The sequence below is a fragment of the Stenella coeruleoalba genome (genome assembly GCF_951394435.1).
Source record: "Stenella coeruleoalba genome assembly, chromosome: 6".
Classification (NCBI taxonomy): domain Eukaryota; kingdom Metazoa; phylum Chordata; class Mammalia; order Artiodactyla; family Delphinidae; genus Stenella; species Stenella coeruleoalba.
The window spans coordinates 33,608,795-33,636,614 of record NC_137151.1 but is presented as its reverse complement, the minus strand read 5'-3'; the positions used below and the strand labels follow the sequence as shown (position 1 = coordinate 33,636,614).

General features: G+C 43.1%; 1 protein-coding gene across 7 annotated transcripts in view; it reads right to left on the bottom strand.

Moving 5' to 3' along the window:
- MGAT5 (alpha-1,6-mannosylglycoprotein 6-beta-N-acetylglucosaminyltransferase) overlaps window positions 1-27,820 on the bottom strand; it is a 581,503-nt gene that overhangs the window by 128,622 nt on the left and 425,061 nt on the right. For all 7 annotated transcript variants that reach the window (XM_079924992.1, XM_079924993.1, XM_079924998.1 and 4 more), the window contains 5 exons: window positions 22,596-22,672; window positions 21,478-21,567; window positions 6,104-6,175; window positions 4,008-4,169; window positions 469-638 (listed from right to left, as the gene is read on the bottom strand). In XM_079924992.1, the coding sequence (XP_079781118.1) occupies window positions 469-638; window positions 4,008-4,169; window positions 6,104-6,175; window positions 21,478-21,567; window positions 22,596-22,672 (571 nt within the window). The remainder of the gene's footprint in view (window positions 1-468; window positions 639-4,007; window positions 4,170-6,103; window positions 6,176-21,477; window positions 21,568-22,595; window positions 22,673-27,820) is intronic.

Here is a 27,820-nt window from a genome sequence, read left to right as displayed (position 1 = left end):
CAGAGTTGAAAGTGGGCTAACTGAAATAGGATTGGATCAGGGCTTTCGAGAAACTCATTCTATCCAAATTAAATTGCAAACAGGAACCTGCCCCGTTTGAAGATTTAGAAAGCTTGCTGTTGAGTGGGGAAGGGTATGAGTTTCAGCCAGAGACAGGGAATTAGGAAAGTCACTAATGTTGCCTGCTGCAGATGCTGGAAGCACCTGTAACAGCAAAGAATAAGCTCCTTAGTTTGAATTTTCTGGCATTCATTTATCAAGCCTCTGGAGCCTGCAGCTACAATGAAAACATATTAGCCTTTTCACAGTGTATGTATTTAGCTTCTGAAAATAATCTTCTTATCTCCTGTTTCATGAATTATCACTTTCATTTTCCTCCACAAGAAATTACACACCAAGAGAGGGCTTTAAGAGTTTACAATTTCTTTTTTGTATTCTGATTTTAAAATTGAAAAATAATCTCCTTACTCCTTGAGCTCCGCCAGTGAAGCTGAAATCCTAATGTCATGGCCCAGTAAGTACAGAGATGTAATTAAATCACTCCACTGAACTAATTCACCAAGAGGGCCACCACTGAAAGCTGTCTCTGCAATCTTAAATCCAGATTCCTTAGTCAGGAGGCCCAGGTGAACAAGGACCTGAAAAAACAAAAAAAGAAAAAAAAAAAAAAAGAAGAGGCACATACTGATTCCCGTCAGACAAAGTACAAACTCCACAGTAACCTACCCAAAAGCCACCACCAATTCCAAAGTCATGTTTACGTTCTAATGAAATCTCAACATGGAGTAAACAATTTTTCTAGAAGGTACAGAGGAAGGAAGGAAATGATTTTTCATTGTTGTTTTAGAGAAATAAAGTCATTACTGCATTTGGTATGGCTATGAGTATGAGGTAGGGACAGATAATCCTGTTTTCCAAAAGTGGGGTACATTTGGAAAATCGGAATCAAAGGGCAATCAAGCAGGACGATAAAATATCTTTTAACTATATTGGGCTTTTTTCCCACAGCTGGAATATGTTTAAGCTTTTAACACAGAAAATTTCAAACACTAACAAAAGCTGACATGACAATATAGTCAATTCCACTGTACTCAACAATTATTAACTTCAACAATTATTAACTCCTGACAAGTCTTATTTAATGTACATCCCTCATTTTCTCCCAACCCCTCTAGCTTATCTTGCAGCAAATCCTAGACAGCCCAACCTTTCACCTGTAAATAGTTCAGTTGGCATTTCTAAAAGAAACAAACTTTCACTTAAAAAACATAACCGTAACATCACCCCAACGCCCCTAACATAGCTATTAAATCCTTAGTATTACCCAATATCCAGTTAGTCTATACACTTGCTCAACTGTCACTTATTTTTTTCAAGAGCAGTTGGTTGAGTCAAGTCAAATAAAGTGCACAAATTGTAATGCCTCATACGTCTCTTCCTTAACCTACGGTGGTGCCCGATTATCCTTTTTTGGGGGGATAGAGGCTGGTAATTTATTTGTCAAAGAAATTGGGTTGCATTTCCAATAGAGTCTCTCACACTCTAGATTTTGCTGACTGTGTAACAGATTCTTCTGTCCCCTGTGTTTATGGTAAATTAGTAATCAGATCTGCAGCCATGATCAAATTTGTATTTGATTTTTGGGGCAATACTACTTCGCAGGTGGTGACGTGTACTTCCAGTGGTGAGAACAAAATCTGGGTGTTTCTGTTTTGTGATGTTAGCAGCTACTGATGATCACTAGCCAGATGCAATAATCCATTAGGGGTTGCAAGTGGTGATATTCTATCATTCCTCCTGCATTTATTAGCTGCAATACTTCTATAAAGAGAAACTACCCCTCACGAAGGACAGCTTACATAGAAAAAACCTGGCAAATACTTGATTTTTTACTTGACAGTTTTCAAAATAACTAATTTGATCTTTAGCGTACTCTAATGATGACCAATGAGGATTTTAAATATATATATATCTCATTATAAAATCATGAATATAAGTATATTTGATGTGTTTCAATAACTGCAGTTATTATTCTTACTCATTACCAAATTGTACCATCTTGGGCAATGGGAGACTATTAAAGTTGGCTTCTAAGTTCTTTGACAAAACCCTAGTAGTCTTCAATAGTTTCTTTGCTCTCTGACATGACAAGGCGTTCCAAGCTCATCTTGTACAACGTCTGTCTCAGGCCTTAATCAGCCATTTTTCCAAGAACCTTTTAGGCCATTTAGTGAAAATGGTATTTAATGATCAAAGTCTGGTGCCTAGCATACTCTAGATGATCACTGTTTACAGGCCTTTTCAGTGGACATAGCTAGAAAATTTATTTTTCCTCAAGGATAAAAATAATCATGAGTTCACACTGGTTTTTCCAATTCAAACCCAGGATTACAGGAGCTTTATCAATTTTTATAGCATTATCCATCTCACATCTGTTACTTCCTTTCTCTCTTCCACACTGAAAATTCCACTTCTCCAGGACACTAACATAATTGCTAATTTGCTTTATTCCAAGACACATAATGGATTCGGAAGGAGAATATCAACACCACCACCTCTTACAGGATTAGAAAAATTGTTTTAAGATATTTTTGCAGTTTTTTTTTTTTTATCATGTGTGATATCCCATCAGAAATGTTCAAAGTACTGTGCTCTGAAGTCACTAAGAATAGCCCTTCTCCGTGTGCTTAGAGTAAAAGTGGACACGTGGTCAGTTCACTTGCTTTACTTTTCCCTTAAGATTTTGTTTTGTAATTAAATTGTTTTACACTTAAGTAAAATGATTCCAGTGTCAAATCTACAAAGCAAGATATATTCAGAGAAGTCCAGTTTCTATACTTGTTGCCTCCACACTATCCCCTCTGACTCCCCTTATTAGACTCTTTTTATTGTGGTAAAACATACATAAGCTTTACCATTTTGACCATTTTTAAGTGTACAGTTCAGTGGCATTAAGTACACTCACAGTGTCGTGCAACCATTCCCACCATCCATCTCCTTTATTTTTAATTGCATGCTTTGCTATTCCATTTAAAAAATCGGAGCAAGAAGCATATATGTATATCATGTATACATTATATATGTGTATATATGTGTGTGTATATGTATATATCTATAGGTACATATGTAGGTGTAGATACAGATATACAGATAAATTCCTTCTTCCTTTTAAAAATAATGTTCACTATTCTCCACCTACCATGTCTTCACATAACAATATATCCTGGAGATAACTGCAGAGGATTATACAGAAATTACTCTTTCTTTTCATAGCCCACCTGGATCTATGACCGCATACTCTTTCCTGGAGGACTCTGATGCCAGGATGTCTGGTCCTGCTGTCTCATAAGCTCAAGGGATCTAAGCAAAACTGACTCATTAAACTGTGACTTGGGGTTCTGCAAGTGTATCTGTATTTTTGCCCCAAAGGTATCAAATTAGGAATACTAAACTCGTTTTTCATTTATTTTTAGATATGGGAACAGAGTGTTTACTTTTCTCGTTTATTCTTCATCAGAATAGTTCATCTAACGTCATGGCCACTTGATGTATAACTAATAGGAACATAAGCAGAAGCACCACCAAACAGAACAGCAATGAAACTCACCAGTTAGTTGCCCAAATCCCAGAGCTGACACATACCAAGAATATGAAATTGTCATGATGATGTCAACAGGAAGTTCTTCCAGATTGTATTCGGGTAAAGAGGAGAGAATTACATTTCCTGATGCCACCGACACAGAGTCAGAGGGTTCATAGCAAAATCTTACAAGCAGATATTCTGCCTGGCTTCACCCAAGAAACATGTGTACCAGTTCCTGCTAAGTATAATTACTGTAACCGGGGAAAACGACAGCCCCAAACAATGGCTGTACAAGAAGAGACTGCACAGATTCACCCTGAGGGAATATCATTTGAGACATGACATTTCTCTTAGCCTGTCTCCACGAAAATCAAATTTTCAAGAAAACTGGCACCCAACTGAAGTGAATTAATCAGAAACTCACTTTCTTCCGCTTTCTCTTTTCAAGATTCTGCTTCTCTGCCAAGGACCTGATTGCCTGGATCCACGCATCAGCCATTCGCCGGATCCGTAGTCTCATCCATCGGAATTCTTCATGCTTTTTCATCATACTGTAGAGAATATTAAAATCCGTACGAATCTCTGCCTAGAAACAGAAATTTAATAAAAATGAGTAGAAGATAAGAGGTCCAAAAGCATAATGGTTTTCATGATGTGACATTGAAAACTTGAAAGAGATAGTCAATTAAACACAGGGCTTCAAAAGTCTGGTCTGCTGAATAGCTTTGCTTGAAGCGCCCAGGACTGCAAATTGAGGCAAAGGCCTCTTGACTGCTGCGCTGCTATAAGGGACATCATTAAAAAATCAGAAGTGGAGAAAGGCAGCACAGACTTGCAAAGCCCTGAGCTACGTCAAAAATGCATATTTTACAGGGAATGTGCTTGATACACCTTGAAATTCTCTGCACCCGAATTTACTGGCCCCTTGATCTACTGCAGGGTAGCAGACTCCTGGGAAAACTGAAGTCAATTATTAACAGGCTACCTGCCATTGTGTAGGCTGCCAAAAAGCCTCATTCTGTCCACAAAGTTAAGTAGGGAAATAAATCCTCATCCTCTAGTTTTGTCCCAATCCAAACAAACAGGAGTTTATTATTTTCTAAGGAATTTAAAAGCCAGGAATACCATTTTCCTAGAGTAACTGACTAAAATTTCAAATTCAAGCCAAAAGGGCTTCCCTGGTGGTGCAGTGGTTAAGAATCCGCCTGCCAATGCAGGGGACACGGGTTCGAGCCCCGGTCTGGGAGCAACTAAGCCCGTGCATCACAACTACTGAACCTGTGCTCTAGAGCCCACGAGCCACAGCTGCTGAAGCCCACACACCTACAGCCCATGCTCCGCAACAAGAGAAGCCACCGCAACGGGAAGCCCGCGCACCACAACGAAGAGTCGCCCCCGCTCACCGCAACTAGAGAAAGCCCACGTGCAGCAGCAAAGACCCAACACAGTCAAAAATTTAAAAAAAAAAAAAATTCAAGCCAAAATAACTTAAAAGTCAGGAAGACTATTTTTCTAAGATAGGTGGATGCAACCAGCAACTGAAATAACAGAGAAAAATAATAACACTAGTATTTTTTTCATATAACATCTAAATAAAACATTCACTAAATCCATCTTTCAGCAGTTACCATAGTTCATTCCAACACTCATCTGACCATGTCCTTGACTCAACAGTTTCCCAAGAATGCCATGGTCTAAGCGAGGCTCGGCAAACTCTGCCTCTTGGACCAAATCCCCCTCGCTATGTAAAGTTTTATCAGAACACAGTCACGCCCACTCATTTACATATTGCCTAGGGCTGCCCTGTGCCACCGGTCAGAACTGAGTAGTTGCAACAGAGATCTGGCCTGCAAAGATGAAAATATTTAGTATCTGGCCTGTCACAGAAAAAAATTAGCTGATCCCTGGGGTGAAGAATAAAGACTTGAGCTTTTAATACAAAGCTTTTCCAGCCCCTACCTACCTTTCCCATTTCATCTTCATTCCAGCTTATCCAAACCCCTATGGCCCTATGGCTCTACTCCCTGAAAATGCCACGCTCTTGTACAGGCACCTGTCCCCCTGCCACCAGAGACATCTTTCTGTCCTTGACCTGGTATAAACTCATTCAGCGCTTTAAATTCAACTCCAAGGTCATCTTCTCTTTACATGCTCTCCTGACCCATGCAGGCTGAGATCGCCACTTCTTTATTAATTTCCATGGGCCTATGTTTCAGTGTTGACGTGGTCATTATTTACAACCATCACCCTCATTATTAAATCACTGGGCGCCTCCACGTCTGGCACCAGGTCTTATTCGTATCAGTAGCCTATCACGTAGGAACCCTCAGAGAACCGCTCAATAAATAAACATATGCTAACTGGTTGACTGATTTGGTCACTCAGACTTCCACAGGGCTGGGGATAGAAGTTCTTTCGTTTACCGTTATTTCAGAGTACAGCTGGCAGAAGACTCCACATGTATCACTTGGCATCATACTCAAATCACAAGCCTAGTAAGAGGTTTCCAAAATCACTTACCAATGAATTACGATCAGCTTCTTCGTAGGGATTTTTTGCTCTCCAAGGTAAATGAGGACACCAATTTTCAACCTGAAAAATAGAAATCAGAGACACTAAGTATGCTGGTGCATCTGTAAATGAATTAATGTCTGTGCAAAGTTCCAAGCACAGTTCCTGGTACACAGGAAGTGGGTTAAGTGGGTTATTACTATTACCGGTCAGACTCCCACACTTTTAGCTAGCCATCCAGAGGCAGGGCCCCTCTCTGATGAAACAATAAGTAGCCAAGGTCCCAAGGAGCGTATCATGACACTTCACATCTGTCCTTCAAAGACTTCACAGTGACAGATTCCTTAATCATTTAATCCTCGAACTTCTACACAGAAGGAGAGGGGGTCTTGCAGCAGAAAGTTAAAAGACTTGAACACTGCTGCCAGGGAATGGGAATGCAAAGGTGCCTCTGTGCTATTTAGCAAGAGGACAGGAATGACTCGTTATCTGCTGTGGTGTGGCGGGCACGGAAACATCAAGGCATATGAGCCACAGAACTCCATCGAGTATCTCCAAATTAGGAATGCAACAGAGAGTTTAAGGCTAACTGATCAAGGCTTCCCCTTATTTTCTGGCTGTTCACTTCACACTAACTCAAGGAACAGGGTGATAAAACCTATTGGAAACAGAGATGAAAGAAAAAAAAAATGCCGCAGCAATCTTGTGAGAGCCATTCTGGAAGATGGACTGTTCTGTCAATGCACTGGAGTTTAGAGAGCTGGGGGAGGAGGAAATTTACAGGAATGACTTCAACAAAGGTTAACAAAGAAAATCAGGCAAATTCACACTTTCTAGTAAATGAAAAATGCACTGAGCAATACTGATGTCTGACCTCTTTGCCAAAACTGGCCATATAATTCCAAGATAGCATGTCACCCATTTATTAATATATGAGGTTATTAAAGATGGTTAATAAACAGGGGCTGAAAATAATGTTTCTGGGGCCAGGTGGACCTATAAAAATGAAGAGTACAAGAGGGTGGGGGGCATCCTTGGAGCGCACGGGGGAGGCAGGGAGGCGTGTGAGGTCAGAGCTCCTGGGTCAGCAATGCACAGTCACACAAGCTGGTTGGCCCTCCAGCTCCTGGTGAGTTTTCAAAGAAACAAAGCAGTTTCACTACTCTAGAAATCTCTCTTAAAGCCAGGTGATTTTGACTAGGACCCGAAATAATTGGGCAATCTGCATAAAGCCCTCTGCCACTGCAAATGATCTGAAAGTAACAAGCAGAGGGCAAAAGCTTGGGGGAGGATGGAATTCCTGGATAGGAAAAGTCCACAATATTCTGTTTTCTTTTTGTGGAGTGAAATCAGACTTGACCATATTTGTGAATGACTTCAGAGACTCAAAAGGACTCCTCATAAGAAAAGTTGCAGTGGTTTTTACTCATAAAAAAAAAGAAAATACTAACTTGCCTGGAATGCCTATGTCTAAATACTGAGCCCTTATACAGCAACATCACCATGAAAGGCAAAATCACCAAGGTAAAGCACTCTATTGACACAAATGAGAAAAGTGAGAGAGAAGCAGCAGAAAAGAGGCCGCCAAGGGGATGAAGCCTCGGCTGGTCCCAGCAGCCTACACACGACACACAGGTGTGCCTTGTGTTCTCAGGCCGGACTGAATTATTGAATTCAAATTAAATTTTTGTAAATGGACTCAATAAGACAGTGCTTTAAAGCATATTTGTAACATGAAGGCTTCAGATGGACTGTAGACCTGATTGTGAGACCTTCCACCGCACAGAAAAAAGCGTGAGGATGCGCAAGCAGGGTATAGATTTGTAGTCAACCCCACACTAAATAAGTAACAAAATGTACACAGCAGCATGTCAGGATAAAAAATGTCCTCCTGAAGAGCACGATAGGGAAAGATGAAACACGACTATGAATAAAGCGAACCAACCCAAAGGAGAGACATGAGTGAGGTCAGGTAAAGGAGAGTACATTCACTCCTCTGCCCTTACAAGAATCTTCTGAAATTTACTCGCAGGAAAACACAGTCCAAGGTGATCTTCTAAAATACTGGCTTCCCTACAGAATACTCAAGACTTTAATTCCTCTTTGAAACTGATCTTTATCTCAGTTCTTCTTACTTTAAATCACTGGATAATACTGGGCAAGATTTCAAGGGCAACCCTGAAAGAATGGGAAATGGAGTCTGCCTATTTTAGCTTTCAGCAAGAAATCTTAGCGTTACACATTCACTCATGATGGAGGAGAAACCAATTCTGAACGTCCTGACACAGGAGTACAGTGGGTTTTCAGGGTGGCTGTTTCTGTACACAGTGATAGGATAACTGGTTAACGAAATAATTAAATTATACATAAACCAATTACTCCACAGGGAGAGGGGGAGAAAACAAACCCATTTCTTTCTGAAACCTCGGAGGGTTACCAGGATTGGAAGAAAGCCAGCACCTGCAATAACTCCACCTACTGAGACAAAAAGCCCTCAAATGAGCAACATATTCCTAAATAAGAACATCGTTAATAACACTCAGGGAGAAGCTTGCTCAGGGCTACTAATTCACCCTCCTCATCCCTAACTGTTTTGTCTGATCTACCTTGGCTCCTTCAGTGAGTCTAACCACCCAGCACAGCATCCTACCAAGAACACTGGACCCCAGAATGAGCCCACTGTCTTCCTGATCTGGAAGCTCTTCTATTTCAACTCATTCTTACCATCTCTTTTCCTGGCTCTCAGAACCCTAGTGTCCTAGGTCTGCCTGTGGTCATCTTCCTTCACCTACTGCCTTGGCTATGCTTTTTTCCAGCTGTGCCCTTGGTGCTCTCCTTGGGACAGGATCTGTGGCACCCGACCCTCCCACTGTCTACCCTGACCTCTACCAGACTCCTGCAAGCTGGCAAGTCCTCCATCAAGCCCTGTGCCAGGGAAGGGACTGGACAGCCTTAAAATAGTCCACAAATCACCACAGTAAGTCTAAAAATTGAAAACCACCTGAGTTCACGGCAATACGTACACAACAATCGATAGAGGAGCAGAACCATGACTCTATTAACCTTCGATCTGAAGGCGAAACTTCTACAGGAACTAATCTTTTTAGTGCACTAGATTCAGGCTACAAAACGAAGAGGCAGCAGAAACAGAAAAGACCAGCCAGGCTAGACCTTTGGAACATTAAGATGTCTTTCACAGAGAGGGCACAATGAATCACTTTTCTTGAGCAAGGAGATCTAAAATTAACCAATTTTATTTTTGACATTCCTCCTCCCAATGATGTAAACTTCTTTGATCTGAGAAGGTTTTACAGCTTCATCACATACAATGTGAATCAAAGCAAAATTCCTAAACAGACCTCAAACTTACTTTCAAGTTCCGTAGGATGGACAATTCATTACATTTAAGAAAAAAGAAACTGCTTATAGAGATTCCTACAGCTCAAGTTGGAATTTAAAGGGGGAAAAGAAGAAAATTAGAGCAAAAATGAGGAGATTTAACGTCTATATGTGTGTACTTCGGTGTAACTGGTCTAACTCTCTGTAGTAATGTTCTGTTCTTTTGAAAGAATAATAATCAGACTCCATTATGGCCTCTTCTCTCATGCTTAATGTGAAAGGTTTTGCTTTAATGGATCACTGACATAGAATTTCATGCTGTTCTTTTCCTAGAGTAAGTGCAATCAAAACTAAATGCGCAAAATGCCTAAGAAAAGTCTGAGGTTATCTCTGGATATTGGCGTCATGGGTCCTTTGCATTTTCTTCTGTATGTGAATCTTCATATTACGACTTTTTTTTTTTTTTTACAATGAACATTTCTTAAATAAGTTTTAAAGGCATTACATTATATAGGCATACAGTCATTTACTGAAGGTTTACAGTTCAGGGAAAAAAATGAACTTGACTGCATCCCATCATTTAATCCCCTGAAGTGCCCTATGACGTGGGTACCATTGCCAGGTTACAAGTGAGGAAAGCAAGGCTTAAAGGGGCTGAGAACTTGCCGAGGTCCACTCACTAGTGAGCAGCAGGGCTGGGTGATGACTGAGATCTGTCGGTTCCTGGACCAGGACGTGTCAGAGCCACCGTAAAGGCCAAGCTCAGTGAAGGGCGAGGATAAGAGAGCTGCGCAACGTGGAATCCACCAAAATGAATTCTATGCCCAACTCCACAAACAGCTAGGCGGATAGCCTCAAACCATTTGACTTTCAAGTTTTCTCATCTACAAAATGAAGGTGCTGGCTTGGGTGACCTCTTAGTAATTCTATTAGCTTTAAGGTCTGAAAAAGATGGTTGGACATCATCCTGTCAGGCTAGTTGGTTACATACCAAAAGGATACCATTGACTATATCTATTCATTTGATCCACTGATGATACACACATATATACACCCACACAGATTTGTTGAACTGATGACATATCAAATGTAGTTACTCATTAAGGGGCATGCTTTTAAAAAAGACTTCTTTACTGCACGCCACTCCCCTCCCTGGCCTACTCTCCTGTCTCAAGTTTTGAACAGGAAATGCACATGGTAAAGGATGTCCACACATGTGAGTGGCTCTGCTATCTGGGCTCATCCTCTCCATCAAACACCTGAGATGATGAATATTTGGGCCAAATTGCTTATTAGGAAAGGTTGTGCCTGTGGGGTGAGTAGAAGACGAAGAAGAAAAGCGACAATATGCTAGGAGCCAAGCACTAGGAAGAGCGCTTCACACACATCATGTCCTTCGGTCTCCACATAATCCTCTGGGCAAGGCCCATCATGACAGATAAAGACAGAGGTGCAGGGCAGCCCCACAGCTGGGGACGGAAGCGCTGTCTGTCCTGCACAGGGCCGTACACTTAGCAGAGAAGCCAGACGTGTGGTTCCTGCAGTCCCACGAGCACAGTCCAGCCTTTGATATTAGAGTATGATCGCCTAGATCTTCTCTACAAAATCCTTCAGAAAGGGTTTACTCTGCTCCTATTGCAGGGCAGTGCTGGAAGGGCCATGAAAGTGATGAGAACTCCCTGCCTGCAGCCCTCGCCCCTGATGTCTCTTCCACGGATAAGGGGCGATTGTTTCAAAGCCTAAAGTGGATTACATCCTACACTAACTCAGACCCTTCAGTGGCTTCTCCTCACCCTCAGAATAAAACCCAGAATTTATCCTCAACCTTACGCTGCCTGCCTCACTACCCCCGTCCCCCAAAGAACTCCCTTCCAAGTCCAAACACACGCTAGGCTCATTCTTACCTCGGGAGGGTGGCCAGGTTTGTGAGGGGAGGGGAAAAGATGCTCAGTTAAATTTGAATTTCAGACAAAGGATGATTTCTCTTTTTGGTATGTTGCATGCAGTATCTGTCATACACTCGCAGTTAAAAATTAAATAAAACACTCTTTCCCTGAAATTCATTATCATTAGGTATCTTGTATTTTACCTGGTAACCCCATACCTCAGCGCTTCTGCATCTGCTCTGTCTCTACCTGAAACACTTTTCCTTCCAGAGCTCCCATGCCTGCCTGCCTGCCTGCCTCCCTCCCTGCTGCACTATACTCCAACTTTTCCTCTGAGAAGCCTTCCCTGGCCACTCTACCTCCTTACTCTGTTTTTCCTCGGCACTCCTACCACATGTGGAAATTATCTGACCCATGGGTTGACTGCTAATTGCTGTCCCATCCGAACGTAAGCTCCTTGAGGACAGAAACTTCAGCTGGCCTGTCTCCTCGGTCCCCAGTGGAGGCCCTGGCACACAGCAGGTCCTCAATCGTTACTTGTTACACAGTAAACAAAAAAAAAAAATCAAAGACGTGACTTGAGTACTTAAGGTATTCATGATAAGGATACTCTTTTCCATTTAAGTGACACTTACCTATTTTCATCATTTCATTAGAACCTTTCAAAATACCCTGAGGGAAGCAGGGCAGGCTTTACCTTGACTTCGGTGGGGAGAAACCAGTCTGAAAACTCAAGGGAATGTTCTAGGCCACACGGGTAGGAGTTGGATCCAGACAGGCAATCAGGCCCATGTATTTTCTTTCCATTTTTCCATGTAAGGCATTTTATTTCAAATACAGCAGTTTGTACATGTCAACCCCAAACTCCCAATCTATCCATATATTTTCTATAATATGTAATGCTGCCCCCTACCACGGGAGGGGTGGCAAGAATATCACAGAGAGTATGGAACTGATCGTGTGCAAGAGAGACCCGAGGGCTGGGGAGATCCGATACAGGGCTACTCACGATGTTAGGGAAGGGGCAGGACTTCAAGAGAAATTGCTGAAAGTTTTCAACGTACCACAAACCAGTGGGGTTCTAATGACAGGATGTCAGAGTTTCAAAAATCCATCCCAAATCTCTGTGGGATGAGACCTGTCAATTTCCTTTTCACAGGAGAGGGAGCAAACAAATTCCTCCGTCGTGAATCACATAGATAATACAGAGAGATGCTTCTTACATTGCACAGTGGAAGAACCGGCCTCACTGGGCCTACATCCACACTGAGGACACAAGAGCCACAGTCACCCCATTTATAAAGGTAGTCACATTCCAGTGACCAAGGACAGAGTTCCTCTTTTGTGGTCATGTGCAATTTCGCCAGAAGCGTAGATCCAGGCAAATAATGCAGAGTGACAATAAGAATAAAAGCTGGGCGAGCAAACTGTGCCTTCCAATATAATTGGCTCGTTCCATTCTAATAGTCTAACCTGATCCCCTGCATTCCCTTATAGATAAAATATGAGAGAGCATTATATTAAAATTGTTAATAAGTGCTCAAAATGCCCTTGCTTCATGTCTCAAATTTAATGTTCTTAGCAGATTTTAATGTTACAAATTTACAATAACGTTTTCTTCAAGATTAGAAAGGTGATAGCTGGGGAAGTCACCCACTTAGAACAAAGAGACAAAAAAGCTATTGACTACTTTAAAAAATGCTTTAAATAGAGTTATTCATTCAACAAATATGTGTGCCAGGCACTATTATTCCTGAGAACAAAACAGACAAAAAAAATCTCTCTGGAGATGACTTTCCACGTACTTGCTCTTAACGTTGGCTATTGATGGTCACCCCAGGACCTTTGCACTGAATTGTTCCCCCGGCCTGTTAAATACTTGTGCCAGACATCTGCACCTCTTACTCTCTCACCTCTAATTTGGTGCTCACATGTCCTCCTCTCATCTGCTCAGTAGGGCATATTCTGAACACGCTGTCTAAAGCTGACACCATCACTCCATGAGGCCCCTCTCAGTTTCATTTTTCTCCATAGCTCTATTGTAATCTAAAAGATATGTATTTTATTTTTTGTTGCCTGTCTCCTCCTACAAAACATAACTTTAAGAAATGTTTGTCTTTTTGTTCACTGTCATATCCCCAGCACCCAGAAAATAACAATAGCAATGAATTCCCCTGGTACCCAGATGCTGGTCTCTAAGTGTCATTTCCCACTAAGAGGAACCAAAGGTACTTAGAGAAAAGGCTGATTCTAGGTCTAGGGCAGAAATTATATAAGATGAACCTGGAAGCTCTTGTCATACCAGACGAGATCAAAACTATTAAAAACTCCTAGGTTATGTCAAAAGGACTCAGAAGACAACGTGAATTGGCCCCCACCGGTCAAAGAAGGTATAATATGAGAACTAGTAAGAAAATAATTGGAATGCATCAAACATATCAAATATGTTTCAATCAATGAGTTCATAATGATGGTAAAACCCAACAAGCATACAAACAAGCAGGCAAACAAACTACTAGTCACCAGTGGAAGATGCCAGGAAATCAACAGAGAACTCAAGATTTCTCTTATGAGCTGTTCCGCAGGGTAACCAAATACCAGATGAGGACTCATTTCTCTATACAGGGTATTCCTGATATATTACAAAGGAATCCCTGATGAATCCAGGCAGTGATTATCAATGGCTGCTAACATCCCCCAAAGAGAGAGAACCAGGCATTTATATGCCTCTTAATAGACGTATTTAATACCACCCACGAAACAGTTTTGAAAAAAATATTAAGCCTGACTCTGATCAAACCTCAGCTCTACTATCAATTTACAGGAAGTACAAGGGGCAGGGAAACAGGTTATACAACAACACGGGGATATAATCGTCAAAATTCAGGACAACAAACTCTTCTAAGGGCAAAGTTTCTTCAGCGAAAAATCACAAGAGGAAAAAAATAAGAGATGAAAGGAAACCTAAATTAAAGGGACTTAAGACACCAACAATGGTAATTTATGGTCCTTGCTTGAAACTCTGTTCAAATAAATAAACTGTAATTTACAAGAAATGTGAATACTAACCTGATATTTGATGATATTAAGGAATTCTGTAATTTTTAAAATATGGAATGGTATTAGGAGCTATAAGTTTTAAAAGAGCCTCTTTTAAAGGTACGTAGTGAAACATTCACAGACGATGAGATCTTTGGGATTTGCTTCAAAATAATGAACTGGGGGCTTCCCTGGCAGCGCAGTGGTTGAGAGTCCGCCTGCCGATGCAGGGGACACGGGTTCGTGCCCCGGTCCGGGAGGATCCCACATGCCGCGGAGCGGCTGCGCCCGTGAGCCATGGCCGCTGAGCCTGCGCGTCCGGAGCCTGTGCTCCGCAACGGGAGGGGCCACAACAGTGAGAGGCCCGCGTACCGCAAAAAAAAAAAAAAACCAATAATAATGAACTGGGAGAGGTGTCAATGAATGAGATTGGCCACGAATTGACAATTATTGAATGTGAGCCATGGGCACATGGGGGGTTCCTTATACTCATCTCTTTTACATATGCTTGAAATTTTCCATATTAAAAACAGTTTAAAACATAAAACTTTACAAATATTTTATTGGTATATAATAGAAATAAATGATCAGAGACCATATTTAAAAGTTTGTAAAAGAACAAATTGGAGAGACTGCATCAAAGCCCCAGTCTGCCACATGTATTCCAAGCAGCAAAGAGGTGTTGGTTTGGGGTTTGGCAAATCCTGCCATCTACCCTTAAATTTCTGTTTAAGGTAGAGGTCAGAGTAAGAAATCTCAATCTAAATGTTGTAATATGTGAAAAAAAAAAGAAATAAAATAAAAAGAAATAAAAAAAGAAATAAAATAAAATAAAAATAAATAAAATATAAAACTAAATGTTGTAGTATATGAAACTACGGACAAAGAGGACGTGTCACGAGGAGGATGAACTTGGGAGAAGGAAGAGGTTGGGGGAAATTGAGAGATCAATCAGGCTGATGAGAAATGCTGTTCTGTAAACTTGGGATTGTTTTAAAAAATCCTTTTTCTAAATATGTCTTAGAATTCAGGTAATAAGAGCCACGAAAACACATAGATGAAAAAGATAAAAGTAAAGGCTGAATTCAAGAAGTGCAAAGAACACGATCATAAATCTCTGTCACCTCCGGTACCGCCAAAAAAATATTATCTCACAGAAAGTATATTTCGTATGTCAAGGGCTAGACATTTGAAAGGTGTGTGTGGGTATTCTCAGGCAACAGCCTAGTGGCAATTTTAAAGTACTCCCTGACCCGTCGCAAATGTTAGTTATATTTTCTCATTCGGATTTCTTCCTGCAACCTAAACAGTCAATTCTTTACTGCTGCCCACTTTGACAAATTAGTTTGTGCAACACCATTTCCAAGATATCTTTAGCAGCCAACACAGCCCATAAATCCAAATCATTGTACTGGTTATTAGGATTTCATTTCATGCTCACATTCACAAACATTTAAGCTTTCAACCTTTGCTGCTGGACATTAATCTTGGTATTAATCAAGGGATTAAGTACGCTGAATTTAAACTCAAGGTTAATAGCATGCTCAGTCAATATTAGTTTTACATATTGCCAAGGGCGAACAGAAAGAGGAAGAGACCTTTATGCCTGTTGTTTCTGAAATATAAGAAACAGATTCATGAGCAAGGCATGAAATTGCTTCTTTTGTTCCTTTATGAGGGAGTCACACACACAGGCAGGCGCGCGCGCACACACACACACACACACACTCACTCACTCACTCAACCAGTCCAAATCGGCATTAGCAGCAACAGCCTGTACACATCCTAAGATCTAGCAATCAATCATTGAGCAATTTGATTATTTCAGAGCAACTATACTTCCAGTGGCAACACAAGTGCTTTAAAAAAACAGTACAAACAAATTAAGAAGTCTGGCAGGGTATGATGGTTGCTAGTTGTTAGAATAATTGTGTAAATAGCAAAAATCTGTGGGAGTCAAATATATCAGCACCATCTATCAGCATAATATCAATGGGGTAAAGAAATTTATTCTCAATTTTGTAAAAGCTGATAGCAGTAAAAGGCTCTGCAGAGGGCTAAGTTAATAACACCTGAAACAATGACATTTAGAGTAATTACTTTATAGGGTCTTGTGTCTATAACGGGAGTAGTTAGTTACATGGCTCACAAAAACAGACACAGAAAATGAACTGCTCGATGATCTGGAAATGCAAGGCTGCTTAACGTATCATTCTTTCAACCCTCACCACTTGCAATGGCTAAGTACCTGGTTTCCATGAGTTATATGTTCAGGAGGATTGGCACCGTTTCTTTTTCTTTCTTTCTTTTTGGCAGGGGGGGTAAAGTATTAAAATTATGAGTATTAAACTAGCAATGAAGACTGATTAATGGAAACCAGCTAACTTAGAGCCATATTTCAAACACAGGTGGATTTGAGCATAGAACTGAATGCAAAGGCAATGGTGACAAACGACTGCACTTGAGTTCAGCTTTCGTTTGACGTGAAAGGGAAACAGGAATGGTCGATGCAGAAGCACTAAGCAACTTAACCTCTCGGAGCCTCTAGGATGCGGCTCTCTACTCCTCAGAGATGGGGAGAGGTTGAAATGACGCTGTGTATTGGAGGTGTCAGGCACACAGTGCAGCTCAGCCATGTTTCATTCTTATTGTCTGCCACTCAACAAGGGCAATGACGAGACTTTTAGCATCACACCCAGCCCCTAATACAACATCAGACATACGACAAGCATCCGTGGGGATAATGGAAGGGGAAACACCGATGGCTTTACCTCCTGGGATTTCCCATAAAAGGCTGGGAGACCACAAGTTGGTGAAGGTAAAAGCAGAAGTTTATACTCCCATAATGCAGCAGAGTTGGCACACGGAGACAACTGGGGGAAAGAAAAATGCAGGAAGAGCGCTATCTCCTAAGACTGGTCTGAATCTAAATGCCTCAGTTCAACCGGTGACTGACTATAGAGGAGACATTTTATTTCATGTCCTCTTTTATATCTGTCAAAGCTCTGCAGTTAAACAGATGGAAACAAGAATTGGCTCTTCAGTGAGGATTAAGAAAAGAAAGTCGCCAGTACATCCACTGATCAAGTAAACAAATCAAATGAAGATGTCTCTCTCAATCATTTTACCAATTGCAAGAGTAACCACGCATACGATACAGGTTAAATGAAGTAACAAAAGATGGAAAGAAAGCAAGAGGGAAAAAAAAAAAAACTAGACAAAATACATCACCACAAAGCCATAGATGTTGTCCAGGATTTACAGAATACTAGAACACAATTAACTGGCTTTAGGAAACAGCTCTAATAATTTCATGTAGGCAACGGCAGAGGGGTACTGCTGTTCCATGCATCTGGTTCACGATTTAACTGTGAACAAGTTGCACATCCTGACAAAGGAAGTCAAGGGGAACAGCTGAATTTCTGTTACCAGAAGCCTAGGGATCTAAAATTAAATGAGACTGGTGAATGAGAACCAGAAATTGATTCCAATTCTAAGACAGAATCAAGGTCCCACATAAAATGTCACAGGCTAAGTGACACCCCACAACTGTACTCAAATAATGGCAATATCAAAAACCTATCATGTATAGACACAGAAAACAAACTTATGGTTACCAAAGGGGCAAGGTGAGGGGGAGGAATAAATAAGGAATTTGGGATTAACATATACACACTACTATATATAAAATAGATAATCAACAAGGACCTACTGTATAGCACAGGGAACTCTACTTGATATTCTGTAATAACCTACATGGGAAAAGAATCTGGAAAAGCATATATAACTATATACAATTGAATCATTTCGCTGTACACCTGAAACTAACACAACATTGTAAATCAACTTTATTTCAATAAAAATAAATAAATAAATAACCACTCCCCACAAAGAAGTAAAACAAAAACAAAACCCAAAAAACCTATCATAAAAGTGTCAGTTCTACAAATTGAGTATCATTTATTTGCCAGGTTCTACTCTAAGCATGCTCCCATATAGGCTCAGGAATTCTCACGGGAGGATCCTTTAAAAACAAAATTAAAACATATGATAAAGGAAGAACCTGAGGCACAAAGAGGACAACTTTTCCAAGAGCACAGTGTTTAGAAAGCATTAGAAACAGAAGCTTAAGTCAGCTACGAGGCTCTAAGGCAGTACTGCCTATTCAAGTGGCCATGTTGGTTAAATTTTCCTCTCTTATAGGGTCCCTGTTAAGATGCTTTGATAAAATGGAAAATTTTTTTAAAAGGCCAGAGTTTCAAGGTAATTTTCAGATTACAACTTTGAAAAAGAAGTTCCTAGTTCTTTCCCAGGACCCCTTCCTGGCTTAATTACCTGTATCCATGCTTCCTCTTCCATTAGACTTGAAAGATAATGAATGCATAGCATGGTGCCAAGTAAATGACTCCTCAGTAATTGTTGACAATCAGTGAATACAATAGATGTTCAGTAAGTGCTCACTGAACTGAATTCAGTGTTGCAGAAAGAAAGGTCTGATCATTTGCATAAGAAGAGAGTAGAAGAGGCAAATGAAGTACCCTTCCACATCCCGAAAGGAGAAAAAATAGTTAAAGGTTCTGCAAGGAAACACCCAGGCTCCAATATGAAGTCTACATGATCCATCACATCTTTATGCGGCCCCATCTATCCCACACTCCTCTCAGTTTACCTGCACCAGAATCTCCCTTTTCTCTCATCTTAACTGGGTCCTTCCTTCCCTGTCGGTAGGGGTAGGGTGGCAGTTTCAAAGGAAGGGAACCAGGTCATATATAATTACAGCCCCTGTCCACCTGGACCATTCTCCCACCCCTCCCCAGCTCCAGCTTGGGAGATGGACACCCAGGCTGGAGTGAGCACGTCAAATCCTCTTTCTCTCCCTTCACCTCAGGCAATCCTCCCGAGATGCTGGAAGGCATGAAATTAGCTCAGCTTGTCCATCAGGGAGCCCGGTTAGACTCTGGCTAAAGTCTATCAAATGGAAATGGCAAGAAAACGTTTGAAAATTGAACTAAATGAGGAACTTTTTCCTCAGGGCAGGAAACGTGCCTCTAACTGACTTCTCACTAGAGTGAAGGTTCACCCATAGCCCCAGGCCCTACTCCTCCGGAGAAGAAAATGAGGCCAGCCCCAGGCCACCCAAGCTCCAAACACACTCAAATACATGCCACAAAGTCAACTGGCCAGCAGCCACCTAATGAAGTACATCACACACCCAACCTCTCAGTGCTTTTCGTTTCCAAGAGGCATTTTAACTGTCACTAACTCTGACGGTTCCCATGATGGCCCTGGGGTGGCCGTGGAGCAAACCTTGGCAAAAAAAAGTCTGACTGGATCTTACAGAAGCAAGAGAAGTTAAGGGTGCGGAAGAGGGACAAACCCCACAGATTCCAGGGCCACATGCCCTATAGCAATACTGGCTTGGCCTCCATCCCCAAAACTGTCCCTGTCACCTTATACCAGAGAGAAGAGGTACCTGAATCCCACAAGGGAAACTATGGCAAAAACATTTCATTTAGCTTCAAAATGGAGGCATTCTCCTTTCTGCATGGCATCACCAGGGAGCTGTTATTAAACTACTGATTAAACAGCAAGAGAACCAAAACCAGGGGGCGCGAATCAAAAAAAAAAAAAAAAAAAAAAGGCAGTCAAGAGCCTGCCAAGTGCACATCCTCAGAAATTAGCTGGCGTCTGTTTCACAAGCCCCTAGGGCTGCTGCCCCTGCCCATAACGGGGGTGGGGAGGTGGGCAGCCAGTGAGTTTTCATTCCCTACTCAGTTCTCTCCCAGTAATTGGCGCTGGATAAAGTCTTAACCCCACCCTATCCCCTTAACCTTTCTAAAGGTGAAATGGAGATCCCTAAAGCATGTAACAAATTCCATGTGGTCTGTAAAATGCCCTGTAGCCCTTAAAAAAAAGGGGAAAAAGCTGCTATTTAAATTCAAGGGTACAAATGAAGTTCAGATAAAAAGGGGAAAAAAAGTAAATAATTCAGCCTGTAAGTAGATAGCTAACTCAGCCAATAAGCATATGAAAATATGCTCAACACCACTAATCATTAAGGAAATGCAAACCACAACCAGAGTGAGATACCCCCTCAAACCCATTCAGAGGGCCACTAAAAAAAAAAAAAACCCAGAAAATAACAAGTGCTGGCAAGGATGTGGAGAAGTTAGAACCCTTGTGTACTGTTGGTGGGAATGTAAAATGGTGCAGCCGCTGTGGAAAACAGTTTGGTGGTTCCTCAAAAAATTAAAAATATAATTACCATTTAATCCAGCAACTCTGCTTCTGGATCTATACCCAAAAGCATTGAAAGCAGAGCCTCAAAGAGTTATGTGTACACCTACGTTCATAACAACATTATTCACAATACCTGAAAGGTGGAAGCAATCCAAGGGTCCATTTGACAAATGAATGGGTAACAAAATGTGGTCCATACACACAATGGAACATATTATTAAGCCTTACAAAGGAAGGACATACTGACACATGTACAACATGGATGAACCTTGAGTACACTATGCGAAGTGAAATCAGCCCATGACAAAAAGACAAATACTGTACACTGCACTTATAGGAGTACTTGGAGTAGTCACGGTCAGAGGCAGAAAGTAGAAGGGTGTTTGCCGGGGCTGGGAGAAGGGAGGGAACGTGGAGTTATGGTTTAACGGGAACAGAGTCTCAGGTGGGCAAGAGGAAGCATTCTGGAGATGGATGGATGGTGGTGACGGTCGCAGTGTGAATGGACTTAAGGCCGCTGAACTTTACACTTTATGGTTAAGAAGTTTTACTACATTTTTGTGTTAGGTGTATTTTACTACCTTTTTTTTTAATTGGGAAAAAATTAAAACAGTTTTACTACATTTTTGTGTTAGGTGTATTTTACTACCTTTTTTTTTTAATTGGGAAAAAATTAAACAGTGAACTCAGACTATTCTTCCCTCAAGGAGAAAAAAAAAAAAAAGTCACTTTACTTGGGGACAGAGGAGAGTCACGCAGAAGGGAATCACAGGCCCTTCATGGGAAAACAATACCCGTTTTTCAGCCTTTCAGATTCCAGGCTCAGCTACAGAACAGACCGTCCACTCCCACCCCACAAAGCCACAAGAAGCTACTCACCTCACTGAGGTAAATAAAAAAAGAGCAGGTGGACCCATCCACTCCGTATTCTGCGTAGCAGGGATCCGAGCGCCACATATCTTTCATCCACTGAAACAACCAGAGAAGGCGAGAACGCCGATGAGCAGCCTGATCTCTGCGGCCAGGCACACCTGCCAACAGAGACGGCGAGGGCTCGGAGGGGGAGCGGGCTGGCTCAAGCCGTGGCCTGAAGCTCAGGAACCCTGGGCTGAGGTCAGGAGACAGATGCTCAGCTCTTGGACGACCGTGGCTTGAGCTGGGCCTTAGCACAGAGGCCTTTGGAGTGGACAGAGGCCATGAGACACACCCTGCAGTGCAGCCCGGGAGAAGCAACGGCAAGGAGTGTTTTATCAAGAGCAAGTGCCTAATGCAGTGCCCCGGCATCAGAATCCCCTCCCCGGAGAACTACAGTTTCACAAGCCTCGGCACAGTGCCTGGGAGAGAGCGCACGGACGAGGGCAGGGGCTCAGCGTGCGGTGAGTCCCAAATGGAGGCTAGCTAAACGCCCTGTGGTTTGGTCTCACCATCCTACGTGGCGCTTGAACACTAACTTTTCTCTGCAAACCACTGCGAAGGAGAGTGGTCTCCCCAAGGGCTGGCCGTATAAATGGGATGAAAAAAAAATGTTAAGAGTCAAAGAATGGCCAAGAGTGTCTGGGTACTGGACTGCACATGCAAATGTGACATTGAAATCTCGATCTGGAGACCTCACAGCAGAGGCCTGGGGCAGAGGGAAGGTGGATACTAAATAATGGCAGCCCCTTGTCTCTGGCCCTTGAAGGATCACCTGCTGGAGGATGGGAAGGGGGTGGTAGTGACAGCTTCAAAGCCACCGCAGGTGCCTGCAATGGCTCAGCCCTTTCAGTCTGACCACTTAGTCACTGTTGACTAACCCCACAGAGCTGGCATAAGCAGGGAAGGGTTGTCATGGCCACAGCCCCTAACTGGCAGGACTGAGGCGCCCCTTAAATGACTCCCTTAAAGGGCTCGCTTGCCCATGTGTATCGCTGGGGAGAAGAAGGGAGGGTGGGGGAAGCAAGGGGCTGTTCGTGCAGATTAAGGAGGATGGGGACGAATGGACATCCCTTCTGCCTTACCTTAATTTTCCCCTCGCAGTGGGGGTAGCCATCCATAGGAGGCAATACGCATTTTTCTTGAGCTCCATTAATGATATCTGAAAAGGAGGAAAAACAACAAAGGATACTATCAAGTTTATTGCAAGTGAGGGTCAGAGAGAGAAAAGGAAAAGAGAAGTCTACCCTGGGAGCCCCTCCAGCTGACGACAGTTCTGACTGGTCTGCAGGGAGGACCTGACCCAACCAGAGCCCACCTCCAGCACGGCCAGAGACCTGTGACATGCATGGCCCAGCCGCAAAGGTTGAGCCGGGCCAACCAGAGTGCTTGCCTGAAAATCTGCAACTGGGAAACTGAGAAACCATACGAGTGGGGGGCAGGAAATGAAGTCATGAGATTAGGAGGGTCACAGGGCCGGCGAGGCCAGGCTAGGCTATGAGGACAAACTGAGGCCAGGAGCAGCTTCAGGAACACGTGTGCTTATCACTTATGGAATCTAAAAATGCGGTACAAATGAACTTATTTCCAAAACAGAAACAGACACACAGACATAGAAAACAAACCTATGGCTACTGAAGGAGAAGCGGGGGGGATCAATTGGGAGTCTGGGATTAACAGATGCACACTACTATATATAAAATAGATAAATGATAAGGACCTGCTGTATAGCACAGGGAACTCTACTCAATATTTTGTAATAACCTATAAGGGAAAAGAATCTGAAGAAAATAGGGGTGTGTGTGTGTGTGTGTGTGTGTGTGTGTGTGTGTGTGTGTGGGTGTGTGTGTGTGTGTGTGTGTGTGTGTGTGTGTGTGTGTGTATAAATAACCGAAACTACTTTGCTGTACACCTGAAACTAACACAACACTGTAAATCAACTATACTTCAATAAAACAAAACAGACATGCGCTTGAGCTGAGGCAGCCCACAGGAGAGAGAAAGGCGAAGAGAACCATGTGCTCAGAAAGCCACAAGATGCATCTGCAAGGTGCACCTTCTTACAGACCCGGTTCTTAAATTTCCACCAAGATCTCCTTATTCTTCCACTATTTCCTCCCAATAAACTCCCTTTGTATTAGCAAGCTAGAGTAGATTCCTATTCCTTGTAACTACAGACTCAAAACTGAAAAGAATGCCTCCCAGAAGCTTTAGTGATGGACAACAGACAAACCAGTAAACAAGTGAACAGCAGTGTAAAAGGCCTTATGTTAGGGCGGGGCAAGGGAAGGACACGGGGCTTCCCTGGATCCAGTGACATCTCAGCTGAGATGTGAAGATGAAGGAGCGAGCCAGGTAGAGGGACAAGGTAGAGATGGTGTTCAGGAAAACATCCAAATGCAGGACCTGGTCTGACTGGAGTGAACTAGTACGAGGTACTGAGAGGCAGCGTCCAACCAGAAAGGCCTCAAGCACCAAAATAAAGACTCTGGTCTTTGTACTAAGGGCCTGGGTGGCAGAGCACTGAAAAGTTTTAAGGAGAAGATAGTTACGATCAGTGTTTTGTTTAGGAACAATCATTTCAGCTGGAAAGGCCGACAACCCTAAACCTACATGCTTCTGTTTTTGGACCAACTATATTTTCTGCACATGCTTGGAAAATGTCCCAACTATTCACTGCTGACAGTTTCCTATACCAAGTACTAATCGGAAATTAGATCCCAAACTACAATATCAACCTAAGGATAACTAGAGTGTAAAATCAATATCCTCCTTTTCATAGGTCGGAGGCAGTGTCTGTTAGTTGTTAACATGGAAGACAGTTTGTTGGAGGCTTTGTTTCCCCATCTGTAAAATCGGAATAACTGCACCTCTATTTCATCCAGGTCTTATTAAATATTTAAGTTAACGTTTGTAAAAAAGCCTGGTCTGGCCCTCCCATCACATGATACCACAGACCATGGCAGGTGCTTAAAAGTTGGCATTTGCTGTATAATTCCACGCAACTTTCACTCACTATACCCAGGAAAGCAATATTTCAAATGCACATGATTCTGGAAATGCATTCTCTTCGTTTTTAAAATAAATGCAGGTTTGAATGGTGGCTCTCCCTGAAGCTCCCCTTCTCTCTCATGTGTACGGGGACAGCCAGCTCCAGAATCCACTGACAGACGGGCTCCCTCACCAAAGAAAAGAAGTGCTTTCCAATGACTACTGCTCCTATCACTATTTTAAATTCCAATTTTGTTTACTACTTAAGCAAGTAAGACGCAGCAGAGGTTCCGAGAAATTAAGCAGAGTCCAAAACAGCCGAGGGTTGGGATAATCAGACATCTGAGATACTCAGGGGTAAATTACTCCTCTTTCTTTACACACAAGAGGTATTACTCTAGTTCCAGATGTTCAGAGCCAGAAGTTATTGAAATGAGGTGAGCTGGAGGTACGGCAGTGCGGGACGAAGAGAAATCGCCGAGTGTTAAAATAAACCAGCAGGTCCGTGAAGGCTGCAGGCAAAGCCTAGTTGCTGGCAGTGTGGGTCCTCTTCATTTAAGAGTTTCAAGAAATAAAAAAATGTTATGCTAAGAGTCAGCAAACTTTTTCCATAAAGGGCTGGACAATAAATATTTTAGTCTGGGCAGGCCACATGGTCTCTGTCTGGGATGTAGCAGGAAAGCAGCCACAGACGACAGGCAGAGGATGGGTGTGGCTGTGTTCCAATAAAACTTTATTTACAAAAACAGGCACAGACCCCGATATTGGCCATGCTAAGAGACTCCCCAAATGAGGATCCTCACTTCTGCAAAGACCTGCTGAACTAACTTTTTTTTTTTTTTTTTTTGGTACGTGGGCCTCTCACTGTTGTGACCTCTCCCGTTGCGGAGCACAGGCTCCGGACGCGCAGGCTCAGTGGCCCTGGCTCACGGGCGCAGCCGCTCCGCGGCATGTGGGATCCTCCCGGACTGGGGCACGAACCCGTGTCCACTGCGTCGGCAGGCGTACTCTCAACCACTGTGCCACCAGGGAAGCCCTGAACTGACTTTTTAAAGGACATCTGCAGGCACTCCCCTGTCCGGCGTGCCCTTCCTGTCACCCCTCCCGGTTCCCTCCACCCATTTAAAGCCCCTCCTCCTTTAAGACCTAGCTCGAGCATCCCCACCTGAAGAGAGCCCTGATCCTTCTTCTCCATCCCCAGGCTGAGTCAGGACCGAGTCAGGGCTGAGTGCTGCCCTGCGGCTTCTGGCCCTCCCACCACAGTGAGCAATCCTGTTCTCTTGTTCGCATCTGTTCACCTCCCCTCCTAGGAGGTGGGAAGGTTACGTCTTTCTGCTCCATCACCAGGCACTCAGTGAGTGCTGCTGGGCTGAATAAACATACGCATGTTCTGCCTGCCTCCCCACCATCCCCGGCCTGACCCTTGGGCTCAGGGAGAATGAGTCTGAGCTGAGACCCCTGCTAGACCAGCATTTTTTGCTCCTCTTCCAAGCAGCAGTGTGTCAGCTAATCCAACAGGGGCTCCTCTGCATTTCCATGATCTCATGAGGAATTTTCTCATTATTTTGTTACACAGTGGTGGGTTTGAATAAACAGTGGCTTCCAAAAGTGTAGCTGGATGACTTGAGGCTCTGGGGTGGAAGGGATCCGTGGAAGGGAGACATGGAAAGCGCCATGGGGCCGAGCTGCTCACAGAATCCAACCCCCAGTAAGTAACCTGAACAAGACACTCCATTACCTCCCAGGCCCTGAGGAGTTTCAGCACACCCCACAGGACAGCTCCCGGCCTTGTTTCCATCACAATGACAAAAACTCAATGAATCATGTTTTCATTCCTTTGTGTCCACAGAAGACACTTCTACCTTTGCAAGAGCCTCCAACCTAAGGTTGGTTAAAAAAACCCACAAAAATTCAGGCCCAAAGAGGTTAACGTGACGGCTTTTCAGGGGACACTTAGCTTAATGAGGCCCCTCCGCACAAAAGGTGTCAGGATTCTGCCAAGATACATTACTAGAAGGCTCTCCCTGCTGTTCACCCCACCCTCTCACACAGGTCATCTTTTTTTTTTTAACGGTGAAAGGGCAAAGGAAAAAGAAGATGTTAATGTAAGCAAAGAAGCTCAGCTCTTCTACTGTTTAGGAATCAGTTTCATCTCTTACCCTCATACACCAGCCCAAGTAGCATCTTGCACTGAAAACTTCACCTCTGAACTGATTCTATGGTACCGTCAACCAGGTATTAGAAAAAAGGCAAGGTACCCTAGGTGCAAAAAACTCTGTTGTTTTATCAGGGTAGTAGGAGGTCAAATATTAGGTTTAATCTAAGAGAACATTTTTCTTATTATCAAAAATGCTTACAACTCAGGAAGAGCACATGTACAGCAGGAGAAGTGACGAAAGATGCCATAAACACACCCAGAGCAGCGTGTTCCCATCAAGCGTGGAGCCATAGTCTCCCCGACGGTCCTAACATGCATACACAGATTGAGAGACACAACAGCATTTCAAATACATATCTGGAAGCGACAGAGACAAAGAGATATGGAACCAGACACACAGAGGTTTTTAACTCATGGCTTCCTCTGCCCAAGGAAGGAAGGAAAGTGGGAGAGTACAGGGCAGAAGTAAATGGTAAAGACAGTCTCAGAGGGACTGTGAGAATTGAAAAGGGTGATAGAGGAAACAGAGGTGGACAACACGACCTCCCTTGATACAGTACCAGCCTTTCTAAAGCGCTGGCACACACGTTAGCACATTTTATACTCACCACATCCTCCTGAACAAGGAAGACAATTATCTCATCTTATAGTTTGGAAAGGAGACGCTTCAAAATCCTCAGCGGCTACCTCCAAACTCAGCCCACAGCCGCCTGGAACATCTCTCAAAAGCCTGCTGCTGGCCATGTGCTTCCATGTCAAAGCTACATCCTTGGGCTTCCCTGGTGGCGCAGTGGTTGAGAGTCCGCCTGCCGATGCAGGGGACACGGGTTCGTGCCCCGGTCTGGGAAGATCCCACATGCCGCGGAGCAGCTGGGCCCGTGAGCCATGGCCGCTGAACCTGCGCGTCAGGAGCCTGTGCTCCACGGCGGGAGAGGCCACAGCAGTGAGAGGCCCGCGTACCGCAAAAAAAAAAAAAAAAAACCTGCATCCTTGAAAGACATGGTCCATACCCTGGAGGAGCTCCCCAGGACTAGGGGGAGGGACCACATACAGCAGAGCCCCCTCCTCGGGTATAGCCTCCTGGAAGGCGGGACACCCACCCTCAGGGCTGTGGCCCAGCACCCAACCTACTGCCTGGCACCCTGGCAACTCCATTGTATT